This window comes from Caretta caretta, chromosome 10 (assembly GCF_965140235.1).
Source record: "Caretta caretta isolate rCarCar2 chromosome 10, rCarCar1.hap1, whole genome shotgun sequence".
Taxonomy (NCBI): Eukaryota; Metazoa; Chordata; order Testudines; family Cheloniidae; genus Caretta; species Caretta caretta.
The window spans coordinates 76,524,021-76,539,204 of NC_134215.1; the positions used below are offsets into that span (position 1 = coordinate 76,524,021).

At 40.5% G+C, this 15,184-nt stretch overlaps 1 protein-coding gene across 1 annotated transcript in view; it reads right to left on the reverse strand.

Moving 5' to 3' along the window:
• TTC23 (tetratricopeptide repeat domain 23) overlaps nucleotides 1-15,184 on the reverse strand; it is a 46,592-nt gene that overhangs the window by 4,623 nt on the left and 26,785 nt on the right. The window contains 1 exon segment of the mRNA XM_075132772.1: nucleotides 11,504-11,609. Within this exon segment, the coding sequence (XP_074988873.1) occupies nucleotides 11,504-11,609 (106 nt within the window).

Below are 15,184 nucleotides of genomic sequence, written 5' to 3' on the forward strand. Positions count from 1 at the left end.
GTGCCACAAGTCCTCCTTTTCTTTATGCACTAATGAGTTATTTGCTCCTTTATGTACGCAAATGGCTTGAGTGTACTATGTAGATATGCAAATGCACGTGGACCAAGGGCTTCAGTTTTTGGAAAACCCAGCCCTTAATGTTTTAATGGAACTGTTTTCACTAATTACTAAAGAATCCAAAGTGGAAAAAATACATAACCCATGTTTGGTAGTGGAACTTTTCAAATGTAGGTTACTGTTTTAAATCTAGTCTGGGCTGTTAACACCTCCCTGTTTGGTGGCTTATATTAAATGAATCTGCCTTAGTCAAGTTTCTAGCAGAAAATGTTTACTTTATAGAAAACACTACTGTATGGCAGTAAGGTCATTAACTGAATGGGCACAGAGAGTGAGCTAACTTTTAGGTCTGAGCTGGGACACGCTGGCAGAGCAGTGTGGGAAGCTGATATTTCCACTGCCTCACTGTACCAGCTCAGTGAATGAGAAGGTGATAATTTTCCATTGTTTTGAAACTTCAGCACCTTCACAATCATGATATTTACTTACAATAATCAAACATTTTGAAATTGCCCATTGCATTTGAGAAATCTGTCTCTAAAAGTCGTATAGTTTAATATGTTTTTTTGCAATCAGGCCAATAACAACAAACCATTATCCAAGAGAGCACAGGAAAATATCCAGCTTCTCAGTATTGTGGCATGAAAGAATTATTCTGTTGTAACCTTGTATATTACTCTTTAAAATTAGAGTCAACCTTAACCACACAATATTACAATTACAATTTCTCTAAACTGTCAGAGGTTTCTATAACTAAATAAAATAACTGAATGTGCTTTCACAAAGTCATAAGCTATTTCTTTTAATTTCTATGAGAGGCATTTTAAGGTCATCTTATCTTAAGAGTATTTATCATTAAAGTAGACAAGAACACTCATTCCTTACCCTTCTCCCTAAAAACAAAATTCATGGTATGTAAATCAATGTACTTCTTAAAGTTACATGTAACAAAACACATAGTGTCTGTTTTTAAGGATCCTTCACTTGGCCTCCTATTTTGTCTGCATTTTAACTGCTGAAAATAACTACAGCTGCAACTGGTGTCACAAAATCCATCTAATTTGGGGGAACTACGAGGTTGCTTAATGCTTTAAGGAACATCATTTGCATGTGCACTTATCTGTGGCTGGAAATGGTAGGGCAAAAACTGCATTTGCAAAATAAGAGGCCACCAATTCTAGGTATGCATCGAGGGAAAACGTTAAAAACACCTGCTTCACTAGCATACATCACAAAGCATGTATTTGGTTTTCCATGTTTGAAATGTATGTTCTGCACTACAAAACAACTACTAGTTTATCCATCACCTGTGGGATTCTCCTGTGAAATTTAGAAATGGGCAACATGTTAAAATCATCCTGTTAATTTTGTAACCTCATAGAATCCTTTTTTGGGACATCTGCCTAAATTTTGAGGCAATAATGTCCTAGATATCAATGCCTTTCTCTTAGCATTGATTTTAATGCAGCATGGATGCTTCTTTAAAAATCTGTAAAGAATGACTGAGTTTAATGCATTTAGGCCCTGATCCTGCAGTATTAAAGTCAATGGGAACTTTGTCATTGACTTCAAGTATATATGATCAAGCCCTTAAAAATGCAACCTGTGTTTCTCCTTTCTGTGATACGCTTCTAGCAGAATAAAAGTAGAGCAATGATTTTGGAAGGCAAATACTGATATACACAGGCACACACCCATATTTTGGTTTAGTTTACTACAATTAAAAATTATTTGTAGAAGTGGTTATTTGAGATTAAAAATATAAACCCAGACAAAAACTTCTGCTTGCTAGGGCAAAGGGGAAGAAGAATTCCTTTCATCACCAGCATCTGAGAAAGAAGGAATGGATTTCCGAAAGATTGTCTGAGTCTAACAGGTTTCAGAGGAACAGCCGTGTTAGTCTGTATTCGCAAAAAGAAAAGGAGTACTTGTGGCACCTTAGAGACTAACCAATTTATTTGAGCATGAGCTTTCGTGAGCTACAGCTCACTTCATCAGATGTATACCGTGGAAACTGCAGCAGATTTTATATACACACAGAGAATATGAAACAATACCTCCTCCCACCCCACTGTCCTGCTGGTAATAGCTTATCTAAAGTGATCAACAGGTGGGCCATTTCCAGCACAAATCCAGGTTTTCTCACCCTCCACCCCCCCCACACAAATTCACTCTCCTGCTGGTGCTAGCCCATCCAAAGTGACAACTCTTTACATAATCAAGTCGGGCTATTTCCTGCATAGATCCAGGTTTTCTCACATCCCCCCCACCCCCATACACACACAAACTCACTCTCCTGCTGGTAATAGCTCATCTAAACTGACCACTCTCCAAGTTTAAATCCAAGTTAAACCAGAACATCTGGGGGTGGGGGGTAGGAAAAAACAAGAGGAAACAGGCTATCTTGCATAATGACTTAGCCACTCCCAGTCTCTATTTAAGCCTAAATTAATAGTATCCAATTTGCAAATGAATTCCAATTCAGCAGTTTCTCGCTGGAGTCTGGATTTGAAGTTTTTTTGTTTTAAGATAGCGACCTTCATGTCTGTGATTGCGTGACCAGAGAGATTGAAGTGTTCTCCGACTGATTTATGAATGTTATAATTCTTGACATCTGATTTGTGTCCATTTATTCTTTTACGTAGAGACTGTCCAGTTTGACCAATGTACATGGCAGAGGGGCATTGCTGGCACATGATGGCATATATCACATTGGTGGATGTGCAGGTGAACGAGCCTCTGATAGTGTGGCTCATGTTATTAGGCCCTGTGATGGTGTCCCCTGAATAGATATGTGGGCACAATTGGCAACGGGCTTTGTTGCAAGGATAAGTTCCTGGGTTAGTGGTTCTGTTGTGTGGTATGTGGTTGTTGGTGAGTATTTGCTTCAGGTTGCGGGGCTGTCTGTAGGCAAGGACTGGCCTGTCTCCCAAGACTTGTGAGAGTGTTGGGTCATCCTTTAGGATAGGTTGTAGATCCTTAATAATGCGTTGGAGGGGTTTTAGTTGGGGGCTGAAGGTGACCGCTAGTGGCGTTCTGTTATTTTCTTTGTTAGGCCTGTCCTGTAGTAGGTAACTTCTGGGAACTCTTCTGGCTCTATCAATCTGTTTCTTTACTTCTGCAGGTGGGTATTGTAGTTGTAAGAAAGCTTGACAGAGATCTTGTAGGTGTTTGTCTCTGTCTGAGGGGTTGGAGCAAATGCGGTTGTATCGCAGAGCTTGGCTGTAGACGATGGATCGTGTGGTGTGGTCAGGGTGAAAGCTGGAGGCATGCAGGTAGGAATAGCGGTCAGTAGGTTTCCGGTATAGGGTGGTGTTTATGTGGCCATTGTTTATTAGCACTGTAGTGTCCAGGAAGTGGATCTCTTGTGTGGACTGGACCAGGCTGAGGTTGGTGGTGGGATGGAAATTGTTGAAATCATGGTGGAATTCCTCAAGGGCTTCTTTTCCATGGGTCCAGATGATGAAGATGTCATCAATATAGCTCAAGTAGAGTAGGGGCTTTAGGGGACGAGAGCTGAGCATGGCCCCACAGTATGCCAACATTTTTATGGCTGATTTAGAACAACGCTTCCTCAGCTCTAGTGATTTGTTTGTAGGGGGGAAAGCCAGAGAAGTTCTCCCTCCCTAAATTATCTGTTCCTTGGCTCTAAATGTGCAATAACTGTCCAGTTAGAGAATACATTTGTATTTTTTTACTTCTGGTTTCTGTGAGCCTGATCCCTGTGCCACTGGAAATTTTGCTTGTATCAGGACTTTAGGATTGGGTCCTCTGCTTTTATGTGCTATATTACAACATGTACTTCAATAAGCACATGTGGCTTTTCCCTCCCCAGTCTAGGAATTTCACAAAAGTAATTAGACATACAAGGACATGTTTTGGAGGGATGGCTGAAGGAAGGGCTGCAAGCATGTCTCTTTGCACATAAAGTACCATATGCACTGACCCAAATCAGGAATTTGTGCATGTCTGACAGCTTGCACCTATTCTCTTCGTAAGAATAAGGCCAATCAACATGGAATCTGGTGTAAATTCATCATTGGACAGTAGAATTGTAGCGAATGCCAGATGTCCTGTTACGTTAAAATCTGTTCTAGATGCATCAGTTATCTGATACCTAGTCTTCCATAGGGCACTGGCTCACTTTCTTGACCTCTGGCATTTGGACTAGTCTGTAACTGGCATCCTGAACAGCAGCTATTTTAATATCACTCCCATAGTCATTAGTTATTACAAGGTTGATTTAAGGAGCTCAGCCTCTCTGCCCTCCTCCCATTTTGTTCAGAAGGTATCCAAAAGGAAGGGAAGTGCAACTCATGCAGTTCACTGTGACTACAACTGCAACACACTGTAAACAGCAACATAATTCTATAAGCGAGTTGACACATGGTTATGAGGTTTAGGACTTATCTACACTGTGCCACGGTGTAAATTATGGGTGTGTGAACTGCAGAGTACACCAAGAAGTTGCACTCTAACTGCCCCCTGTGGACACTGTTGGTGCAAACTGAAAGATTTCTGTTTCATGTTTACATAGTCCTGTTTGAAAGAGGACTATGTTCAGTTTAGTTTAGTGCTCCAACATGGCACAATCACCACATTCAGGTCTGTTTCCTAAGGCTGTTTTATTCAGGACCTCTACCTGTTGTGTATTCCCACAGCTGTTCTAAAGGTTACATATGTTAACCTACCACAAAGTAAATTCACAGAAAAAGGGCAATTAACACTTCATGAATAAAGTATGTGCAGGCTATTCCACTTTGTGACCCATTTAGTTGGGAGTTATCAACACATGATAAAATAGATTTCAGAGTAGCAACCGTGTTAGTCTATATCTGCAAAAAGAAAAGGAGGACTTGTGGCACCTTAGAGACTAACAAATTTATTTGAGCATAAGCTTTTGTGAGCTACAGCTCACTTCATCGGATGCATGAGGTGGAAAATACAGTGGGGAGATTTATATACACAGAGAACATGAAACAATGGGTGTTACCATACACACTGTAACAAAAGTGATCAGGTAAGATGAGCTATTACCAGAAGGAGATCAGGGGGCGGAGGGAACCTTTTGTAGTGATAATCAAGGTGGGCCCATGGGGAAATAGTTTTACTTTCTGTAATGTCCCATCCACTCCCAGTCTTTATTCAAGCCTAAGTTAATTGTATCCAGTTTGCAAATTAGTTTCCGGTATAGGGTGGTATTTATGTGACCATCGCTTATTAGCACCGTAGTGTCCAGGAAGTGGATCTCTTGTGTGGACTGGTCCAGGCTGAGGTTGATGGTGGGACGGAAATTGTTGGAATCATGGTGGAATTCCTCAAGGGTTTCTTTTCCATGGGTCCAGATGATGAAGACGTCAAGAATTATAACATTCAAAAACCAGTCGGAGAACACTTCAATCTCTTTGGTCACTCGATTACAGACCTAAAAGTGGCAATTCTTCAACAAAAAAACTTCAGAAACAGACTCCAACGAGAGACTGCTGAATTGGAATTAATTTGCAAACTGGATACAATTAATTTAGGCTTGAATAAAGACTGGGAGTGGATGTGTCATTACACAAAGTAAAACTATTTCCCCATGTTTATTCTCCCCCACCCCACTGTTCCTCACACGTTCTTGTCAACTGCTGGAAATGGCCCACCTTGATTATCCCTACAAAAGGTCCCCCCCCCCAGTAATAGCTCACCTTACCTGATCACTTTTGTTACAGTGTGTATGGTAACACCCATTGTTTCATGTTCTCTGTGTATATAAATCTCCCCACTGTATTTTCTGCTGCATGCATCCGATGAAGTGAGCAGTAGCTCACGAAAGCTTATGCTCAAATAAATTTGTTAGTCTCTAAGGTGCCACAAGTACTCCTTTTCTTTTTGATAAAATAGAGACGTTCTCCTCTCACTGATGTTGTTTGACAGCAGGGTCAGTTACAAACTGGGAAAAGTCTAAATATAAAAATATGTTAAATTTAAAACAGCATGTAATCTGGGGCTGTAAGATTAAATTGTTAAAATGGAGAACAGTGAGTCAAGACTCCTGGGTTCTAATCCCATCTCTGTCACTGACTCGCTGTGTAACAATGGGCAAATAACCTTACCACATTTGATCTCTGACAAAAGGCTGAAAACCAATAATATTGAATATGAACATGTTCATGGTATGAACATACTAAATATCTGAAGACAGTCTCAAAATTAGTATTATACACATATATACTTTTGGGAGGGAATGTGATCTAGTGGAACTGGAGTCAAGATTCTTGAATTCTATTCCCAATTCTCCCACTTATTTGCTGTGACACCTTGAGCAAATCACTTAATTGGTCTGAATCTCAGTTTACTCATCTCTAAGATGGGTAAAATAAGTAACAAGATTAAGGCATAAATAATTAGTGTTTATAAAGTTCTTTTCAACTTTCCCTTATGGTACTTGTTGATTATCGGTCTTGTGCCAGTATTTAGCCTTAGATGGAGTTTACCACCAGCTTTGGGCTGCATTCCGAAGCAACCCAACTCCAAGAAGACCCGGTCCTGGCGTGAAACCATTAAGAGGTGCCCATGGATGGCGTGAGGCCAGTAGTGGCCCGCGGCACGCCGGGACTGGGTCTTTTTGGAGTTGGGCTGCTTGGGAATGCAGCCTAAAGCTGGCGGTAAACTCCATCTAAGGCTAAATACTGGCATGAGAGTGTTTATGAAGTGCTTTGAGATCCTTGGAGGAAAAGTGCTATATAAGTGCAATTTATCAGCAGTAGATTAATTATAAATGTGTATAAATTTGTCATATTTTGTTAAAGCCATAATTTATACCATAAACTAAGTGGAAAGTACTGACATATCTAAGCAGAGCACCTTTGATATATTATAGATATACATACATTTAAAATCTGAAAGTGTACAATAAATAGAACCTATCCTGAAGTAATACTTAGTGTGACTCAAATCTGCAGCTAACTTTTTGTGATGTTAGCTTTTTACTAAACTGTGGCAACTGCATGCTTGGAAGGAATGGCATAGTTAAAGAAAGGTCTCTCTGCCTCGTGTCTGCAGTGATGCACAGACTCTGTATTCAAATACTCTTTAAAGAACACTGCCTGGAAGGGGCTCAAGCATTGCAAAGCAAAGAGGGAAACAATTCCAAACAAGGCTGCCTGTGTGCAGCTCTGTTTTTGCTATCAGGCTTTGAAGGTTTACATTGAAGTACATGTTGTCCCAAAAGCTATTTTATCTGAATATCATTTATGGAAAAAGCTATAAACAAAACACAAATATCTTGAATGCCTTTCAGTGCTGGGGAGAAGTGTTAGTATAAAAGGTTGACACTGGTTGCACTGGCAAGCTAGCCAGGTTAGTATCACTGTGCAGGCCAACAGAGTGGAAACGAATTGAAGTGGGCACTGAGCAATTTTTTCCCTTGCTAGACTCTGTACATAGATGGGGTGTTTTGAGGAAACAGGCTCAAAATTCCTATTATGTAGCTGTTCCTGTGATAGGTTCTTCTTATATGAAGCAGGTGACTTCAAAAAGCATGTACCCAATAGAGGATGTAAAATTTGAAATGATATTTTATCTGCCATGGAATTGTAAAAGTAAACTATAGTCTATAGGCTGGGGTAAGTTTTCTAGCTCTGAATTTTATTTTCTTAGAGTATTTTAGAACAAAAATATAAAATGTCATAGTGATGTAGGTGAGGGCTGAGATAAGTGACCTCACAATGGGTATCTATGCCTTTGTCACATCCAAGCTAGACAGCCACCATATGCAATTGTTAGGGCTATTCTTGAAAAACAGCTGGAAGTTTCAGCTAAGAAAGATGCCACCTTCTGAGTGAAAGGAGTTATTAGTCCACCTATGCTCAAGTATGCATTGGCAACTCAACTGCTTTTGGGTGCAATTCAAAATTTTGATTACAATCTTGAAAGTCTTCAATGGTCTGGGTCTGGACCTGTGAGATCACCTCTCACATATTCCATCACATTAATTAAGATCAGCCAGGACATTCTGGCTGCTAGATCCTATAACTGACTTTTTTTTTATGATTGACAGCAAAACTCTGTCAGCACAGGGCTCTCACCTTTGGAAGTGGTTGTTCGCCAGAGCTCAGGACCTGTGAGCTTCAGGGCATGATCTAAAGCACGTTTATCTGTTCAGTATTTGGTTATTTTCTCCCCCTTTCCTCACTCTGCCTAACAATAAAAGGGTAATCTGGCTGAAACAAGAGCAATAGCTTTTGTTACTCTTTTTTAAGGCAGTTCTTCATTTGTTCATTAATATTTGTAAATAGTTCCAAGAAGTAAAGGCACTTAAGAAATCTTTACATGGATAATTTCATGATTGTATTTTGCTCAGAGAAGGGCTGACTAGTAATCTGTAGCTAGAATATTTGTAATCATAAAATGTTGGTAGCTTAACCAACTTTTGGATCCCATGCCCACATTCAAAGCAGCAACTTGGGCATGTCTGGCAGTGTCCCCCGTCCAGAGACTAAAGGGCCACAATTAAAAAGCACACCTGGGAAATAACCCCAACACAGGGAGCCTCCTCAGAGCTGGGGGCATGGTGGAGCAGAATGAAGGTAGGCGGGGCCATGCCCCAGATATTGAAGATATGGCACAAATTAAGCCAGCCTTCAGGCATGTCCAAACTTGAGTTGGGATCAGAACCAGCCCTGGCAGTCCCAGGACAGAAGTACTGCTGCCCCCTCAGTTCTGGCACTAGGCTTACTCCTGATGCAGGGAAGAATCAAGGCCACAGGGCTGAAAGAGATCCAAGCTCTTTTCTTTGCTCTGTATAATAAAAAATATTTCAACTTTTAATGACAATACTGTCATACTTTCTTACTCAGTTTTATAAGCAAGAAATTAAAAATTGAAAGAGAAAGGTGCAGAAAAACACACAAAAAAGAAATGTCTCAAAGGCTGCAAGACTTGATGGGGCATGCAAGTATTCAAATTTGGTTAATGTGTAAACCAGGATGAGACTGCAGGAATTTGCTTTCCCCATAAGGAATATACATTCCTGCCTCTTTAATTTCTTTGTAATTTAAAATAATAGCTGAACCGATAGGGGATAATTGGTATCTTCTACTAAGGGCTGAGGTAGATCATTCCAAGGGAATTGCAAACAGATCGTATCCTGTTAATTCAGGGTCACGAGGAAGCACTGAACATATTCCTAATGCCCATTATATGGGCTGGGATAGCTGACGACTGCTGGAAAGAGTTTTTTATTCCCCTCATTTGTTTTCCTTTTATAAACCTGCCATCCCAAAGTCTTGCACGGCTTTCTTCATTCTGGTCACCTGAAATAGCCTTTTAAAATATGCATGAGAATACTTACCAGCAGCACTTTATAAACCATTGAAACACTGAGCATAAGTAATTTTATTTCAAAATATCTTCTCCCCACACATTGTATGTAATTGATCTGCTCGAAATGGATAGTCAGTGTATGGTTTAGAGTAGGTGGCCCTATCTGTTACTCTGAGCCAGTCTTAGTCATTCAGTCTCCATCGGAAATCAGATAAAGGTATTTTCTAGAAATTGCAAGGTCCTGGATCTCCCTGGTCATTTCTAAACCTTCCGTATACCTCCTCGAATTCACTTCACAATAACTGAACAATAGACTTCTGTTCCCATGTTCTAAACTCTCACATTTAAAATTCCCTCTGGGTGAAATTCACCCCTCTAATGTGGATCTGTGCTCCTATGTTGCACTTATGGCTATAACATGAGGCTTAAGTGATATGTAGAGCCTTGTATAGAGCTCTCTGTACCAGGCTGTATTTCAGATTCACTGAATAACATCCCTCGTGGGAGTCAAATCCTCTTTATTCTAGCTCTGTATCAATGCCTCTGGCTTTGAGGCTCCATCAATGTACCTTAATGACAGTTTTGAACTCTCAGCCAATCAGAGTTTAGGGTGGATGGCCTTACATGTCAACCTGATTAGTGTGCATCCAGCATTTACAGAAAATTAAGTAGAAAATATTTCAAGTGCAAGGAACATGCAATATGCTCTACAAAAAGTGGCTCTCAACCTTTCCAGACTACCGTATTCCTTTCAGGAGTCTGATTTGATTATGACTTGATTATGTAAAGAGTTGTCACTTTGGATGGGCTAGCACCAGCAGGAGAGTGAATTTGTGTGGGGGGGTGGAGGGTGAGAAAACCTGGATTTGTGCTGGAAATGGCCCACCTGTTGATCACTTTAGATAAGCTATTACCAGCAGGACAGTGGGGTGGGAGGAGGTATTGTTTCATATTCTCTGTGTGTATATAAAGTCTGCTGCAGTTTCCACGGTACACATCTGATGAAGTGAGCTGTGGCTCACGAAAGCTCATGCTCAAATAAATTGGTTAGTCTCTAAGGTGCCACAAGTACTCCTTTTCTTTTTGCGAATACAGACTAACACGGCTGTTCCTCTGAAACCTGATTTGTCTTGTGTATCTCAAGTTTCACCTCATTTAAAAACTACTTGCTTACAAAATCAGACATAAAAATACAAAAGTGTCACAGCTCACTGTTACTGAAAAATTGCTGACATTCTCATTTTTACCATATAATTCTAAAATAAATCCACTAGAATATAAATAGTGTACTTACGTTTCAGTGTATAGTAGATAGAGCAGTATAAACAAGTCGTTGTCTGTATGAAATTTTAGTATGTATTGACTTTGCTAGTGCTTTTTATGTAGCCTGTTGTAAAACTAGGCAAATATCTAGATGAGTTCACGTACCCCCTGGAAGACCTCTGTGTACCCCCGGGGTATGTGTACCATTGGTTGAGAACCAAATCTATAAATACTAGGTTATTATTAACTGATAGAACTGAAAGAATCCTAACAGAATAGCAGAATACTAAATCAGGACAGAAAACTTTCAGTGGCAGGGTCCCAAAGAATAAATGGTAGGGTTTTAAAATTTGATGGCAGCAACCCTGTGCCCAGGCTTTTGGATACAGCAAATTTGTATAGCTACAGCTGCACACACTGATTGATAGCTTGAGGCCACTTCAAATTGCAAAGTAAGAATTCCAGCAAGGGAATGGAAAGAGATTGCAGTCAGCACACTTACTGGTTCAGTCATAGCAGTGGCTGCAGCTCACTAATGACTTTAAAAGATGGATAAACACGTTAGAAAGAAATGGCAAATGCCTGCCGTCGGTTTATAACATCTTCTGTGGCTTCAAGGCTGCCTCTGTAACTCCCTCTGGTGATTTAGCTATTGCTCATAAAAGGCAAAGGATTAAGTGGAGGGTGATACATATCAAAAGCATCCGGTATGCCTTGAGAAACGACGTCACAGTCATACAAAGTCTGCAAAATGAAGCAAACAATGCAAGAGGGACTAAATCTACCGTGGTACAGCGTGCAGCATTTACTGAAATGTGCATTCCTACAAGCAGGACAGCATGGTAACCATTCATAACCTTTAAAAGGAATTCACCATAGTGCTCTGGTCGTTTAGAGGAAACTGCAGCCCGTGCCACCAAGTGAGCAGTTTCTGCTGCTTCCCCTGAAGAAGGGCTTTTTCTCAGTGCAATGAAATGAGCCTGTTAAAAAATAAACAGAGGAAACAGTTTAGTTTAAATGACACTTCTCTGATGCGGTGTCACAGTTAGCTCTGTCTCCAGTGGGACAAGAAGAAAATAAATGGGCTTATTTGGCAGAAAGTTTCTTTTTCAGGGAAATCAAACAGACTTTATAAATGAGATGTCGGGTGCATATTAAAATCAGTTTTCCCAATTTCTTCCGCTGGCATTGGATCAGGTCCGAGGTGAACTGTTTAGCTACCAATCCCAAATATCCGTTACATTCTGTTTTGGTTCAGAAAGTAAAACCCCCTCCCCTCCAATCTAATTTTCCACTTCAGTTTCTAACAACAGTATTCTTGTTCATTTCCTGTCTTGATTTGTTGTGCATTTTTCCTGTGCACTGTTATATAGCTGCATATTCCACTCCTGAGATGGCTGTAGTTGAGGGGTGGGTGAGATGACTCCTGCACATAAATGGTCACATGTGGTTAGAGTGTTTGGGGATCCTTGGGGTGAAAGGGGCTGTATAAATGATGGTTATATTTATTTGAAGCCCAGAATGAAGCATCATTTCAGTCTTATCAGTGGGGTTTCCCTTCACTTTGGACACAAAGAGATTTACGTGCACCTCTTGGTGGGCATGTGCAATGCCACTCCAAACGCCTTGGATTTACAGGCATGTGCATGAGAGAAGAATACACCTCATAATGAGATCCATTGATTCACTATTAAAACTTTTTACACAAAAAGGGAAAAATCTTGGTCCGGCTAAAGATGATTTTTACCCTTTCCCATGCTTTGTCCTTGTGGGCATAATGACACTAATGGCAAGAGGCTATAATGTTGCTGCAGCATTCTCTGCCAGTAAAGCCCTGCCACTGCTGCTCATTGTCATAATCAGCAGTAAGCCAGCTCAGCTGTGTCAGGTCATGCAGAAATACAAGGTATTTGCTGCTCTATCCTCCTCCCAGCCACTCTTCACTGCAGGGAGCCTTCTGTAAGGTAATAACAAACTCACAGGCAACTGCAATTCCTAGTCTAACTGGGGAAAATCGGGAGAATGATATAGTCTTTACCCTGCAAGCCTGTACACACTGAACTACATATGATATGCGAGCCTGTACACACTGAACTACATATGATATCCCACCAAGTCAGCCTATGTATATATAAATATTAAGGCAAATATACTGACTTCAAAAAGTAGCCATACATGTAACATCAGAGGGTAAGGATTTTAGAGAAGAAAGAGTTATCAAAAAGGATCAAGGTAGCTGTGAGTGAGGGAAAGGAAGTGGAGAGAGAAAAAGGAAGGAGAGAGGGAGCAGAAGAAAACGGAAACCTGCAAGAGTTCCTAGAGTTTCCAAAAAGCCCACTAAAATTACATGAAGCCACAAATAGCAGAGTGACAAAACACAAGTCTCTGGTTTGCACTTGCAAATCAAGTGATGTGTTGCTGCCCAAAGGCAGAACATCAGCATACACTAGTTCTATAAGAAATGTGAGGAAACTTTACAATAAAGCTTAGGCGACAAAGCTTAAAGTAAGTATTGACATATGAATCTTTTTTTAATTGGTAAGTGACATTGGTACTTACGAAAGTGAGGAGACAACAGTATTGACGTAAGCCAGGGGTAGTATAGGGGGCACACTGCAACCTTCCCAACATAGCTTTGCTTATGCTCCTCAGTCCTGACTTCCAAAAGCCCTGCTAGTCCATTCCTGGTTCTCTCTTGGGCAGAGGCAAAGAGATGCAAAACCAGGCCCTAAAATGGCAGTAATCTAACAGTCCCCACTGGACTAGGAGGAGGATTCAGGTATACTGCATACAATACCTGCTTGGAAAAAGATAAAATTTCCTTCCTCTACATTCCTGGGTACATATTCCTTGTATGAAACTGGGGAGAAAAGGCAGGAAAATGGCATGAGAGAGACAGACTGCAAAAGAAAAATGAAATGTAGGTTTAGGACTTTGACTACAAAGTAGAACAAATGATCATTCCCAGTGACCTTATCAAGATATAGGCTCTTGTAATATCTGTACATTAAACCCCAATTTAAGCCTGCTGATATCAATACAATGCAAAATATTGCACCACTGAAAACAAGTGGATTCATCCAAGGAACACAAAAGAAGTTCCAGTTGGGGAAATTACAACTACAGTGCAATTTTCCTTGGGCATTCCACCTTGAGGATCCAATCTTGCAAACCCTTTTCACATGAATAATCCCACTGACTTCAATGAGACATCTCTTGTGAGTGAGGGTGAGTAGGACTGGGCCATTAGAAAGGATTTTAAAAAACTCAAAAAGAGCCTATTACATTTCAATCAGCACCATGCATACCCGGTACCAAAAAACTCTTCTTAAGCAATGTTAGGGTGACAAACAACTGACAACAGCCAAGTGATGATATTTCACTGCTCTAATATTTTAATAAGCATTGATTATTTCCTTCTGGGATGCTTTACTGGTATGCTCTCTTTTGCACCAGGCTAGCTTCACGAAGTAACCAGAGTGGTATGAGCTTCAGAATGGAATTCTCATAATTTCACTCAGATTCATAAATGGCTTATCAAATCATGGGATATATTATCCATAGAAAGATGTACAAGCATTAAAAAAAGATATGTATGCTCATTACAGAGAAGTGGCTAGTTATTATCAGCTATGTGGCCAATATAGGTAATGGGCTAGGTTTTCAAGAGCTCTCTAGCCAGAACTGGGGCCAGATTTCCAAAACAGCTCAGCATCCAGCAGTTCCCACTGTGACACTTATTTCAAAAAAAGTTCAATACCCAACATATTGAGTTGTCTTGGAAATCTGACTCAGTGTGTATAAACACATAGGATTGAAGCTTTCATCTTTGTATAAGCTGTTCTAAAAACACCCAAGTCAACCTTCTCCCCTCATCTGCCCTCCCAAACCCTATCCCCTAAAACCTACTGGCACATACAAAAACCAAGGTCCAAGTTAAGGACAGATTGGTCAGCCTTCACTTGGGTTCCTCTATGGTTAGTGGCTATATTGTCCTTCCTGGTAATCTCCTAGCACCCAATCCAACTCCCATTGACATCAAACTCGTTGACTCGAAAGGGACTTGGATCAAGCTCTCAGGCTGTACTGAAGTGTACGCAGAAGAGCTTCAGCCACAGCCCCTTTGGAAAATGTTCAGGCCTGTGGAGAGAATTTAGTCTCTCAGATATACAGGCTTTCCCCTTAGGCCTTCGCTAGAATATTGACAACGGTGTTAGTGTGTGGTGTTAAAAAAACAGATTAGCAAACACAGCCTAAACATGCTTAAACCGTAAGCGTAGATAGGGCAAGTTGTATTTTAACACATTTTCTGGTCAAAGTGACCCACAGGGAAGTGTCTATGCTTTAATTTGAACAATTTATCAAGTGTTAAAGTCTCCATGGCCTTATCTACGCTAGACTTTTAGAATTTGTTAGCTGGCATGTTCTAACAATACATCTTTAACTCCTAGTATAGACAACACAATTGCTTTCATTTCTTCCCTTCCTCTTGCATGTAAGTGATGTAGTCCATCCCAAGACAATCTGAGTAAATGGTGCAGTGGGAGAGGAGGAA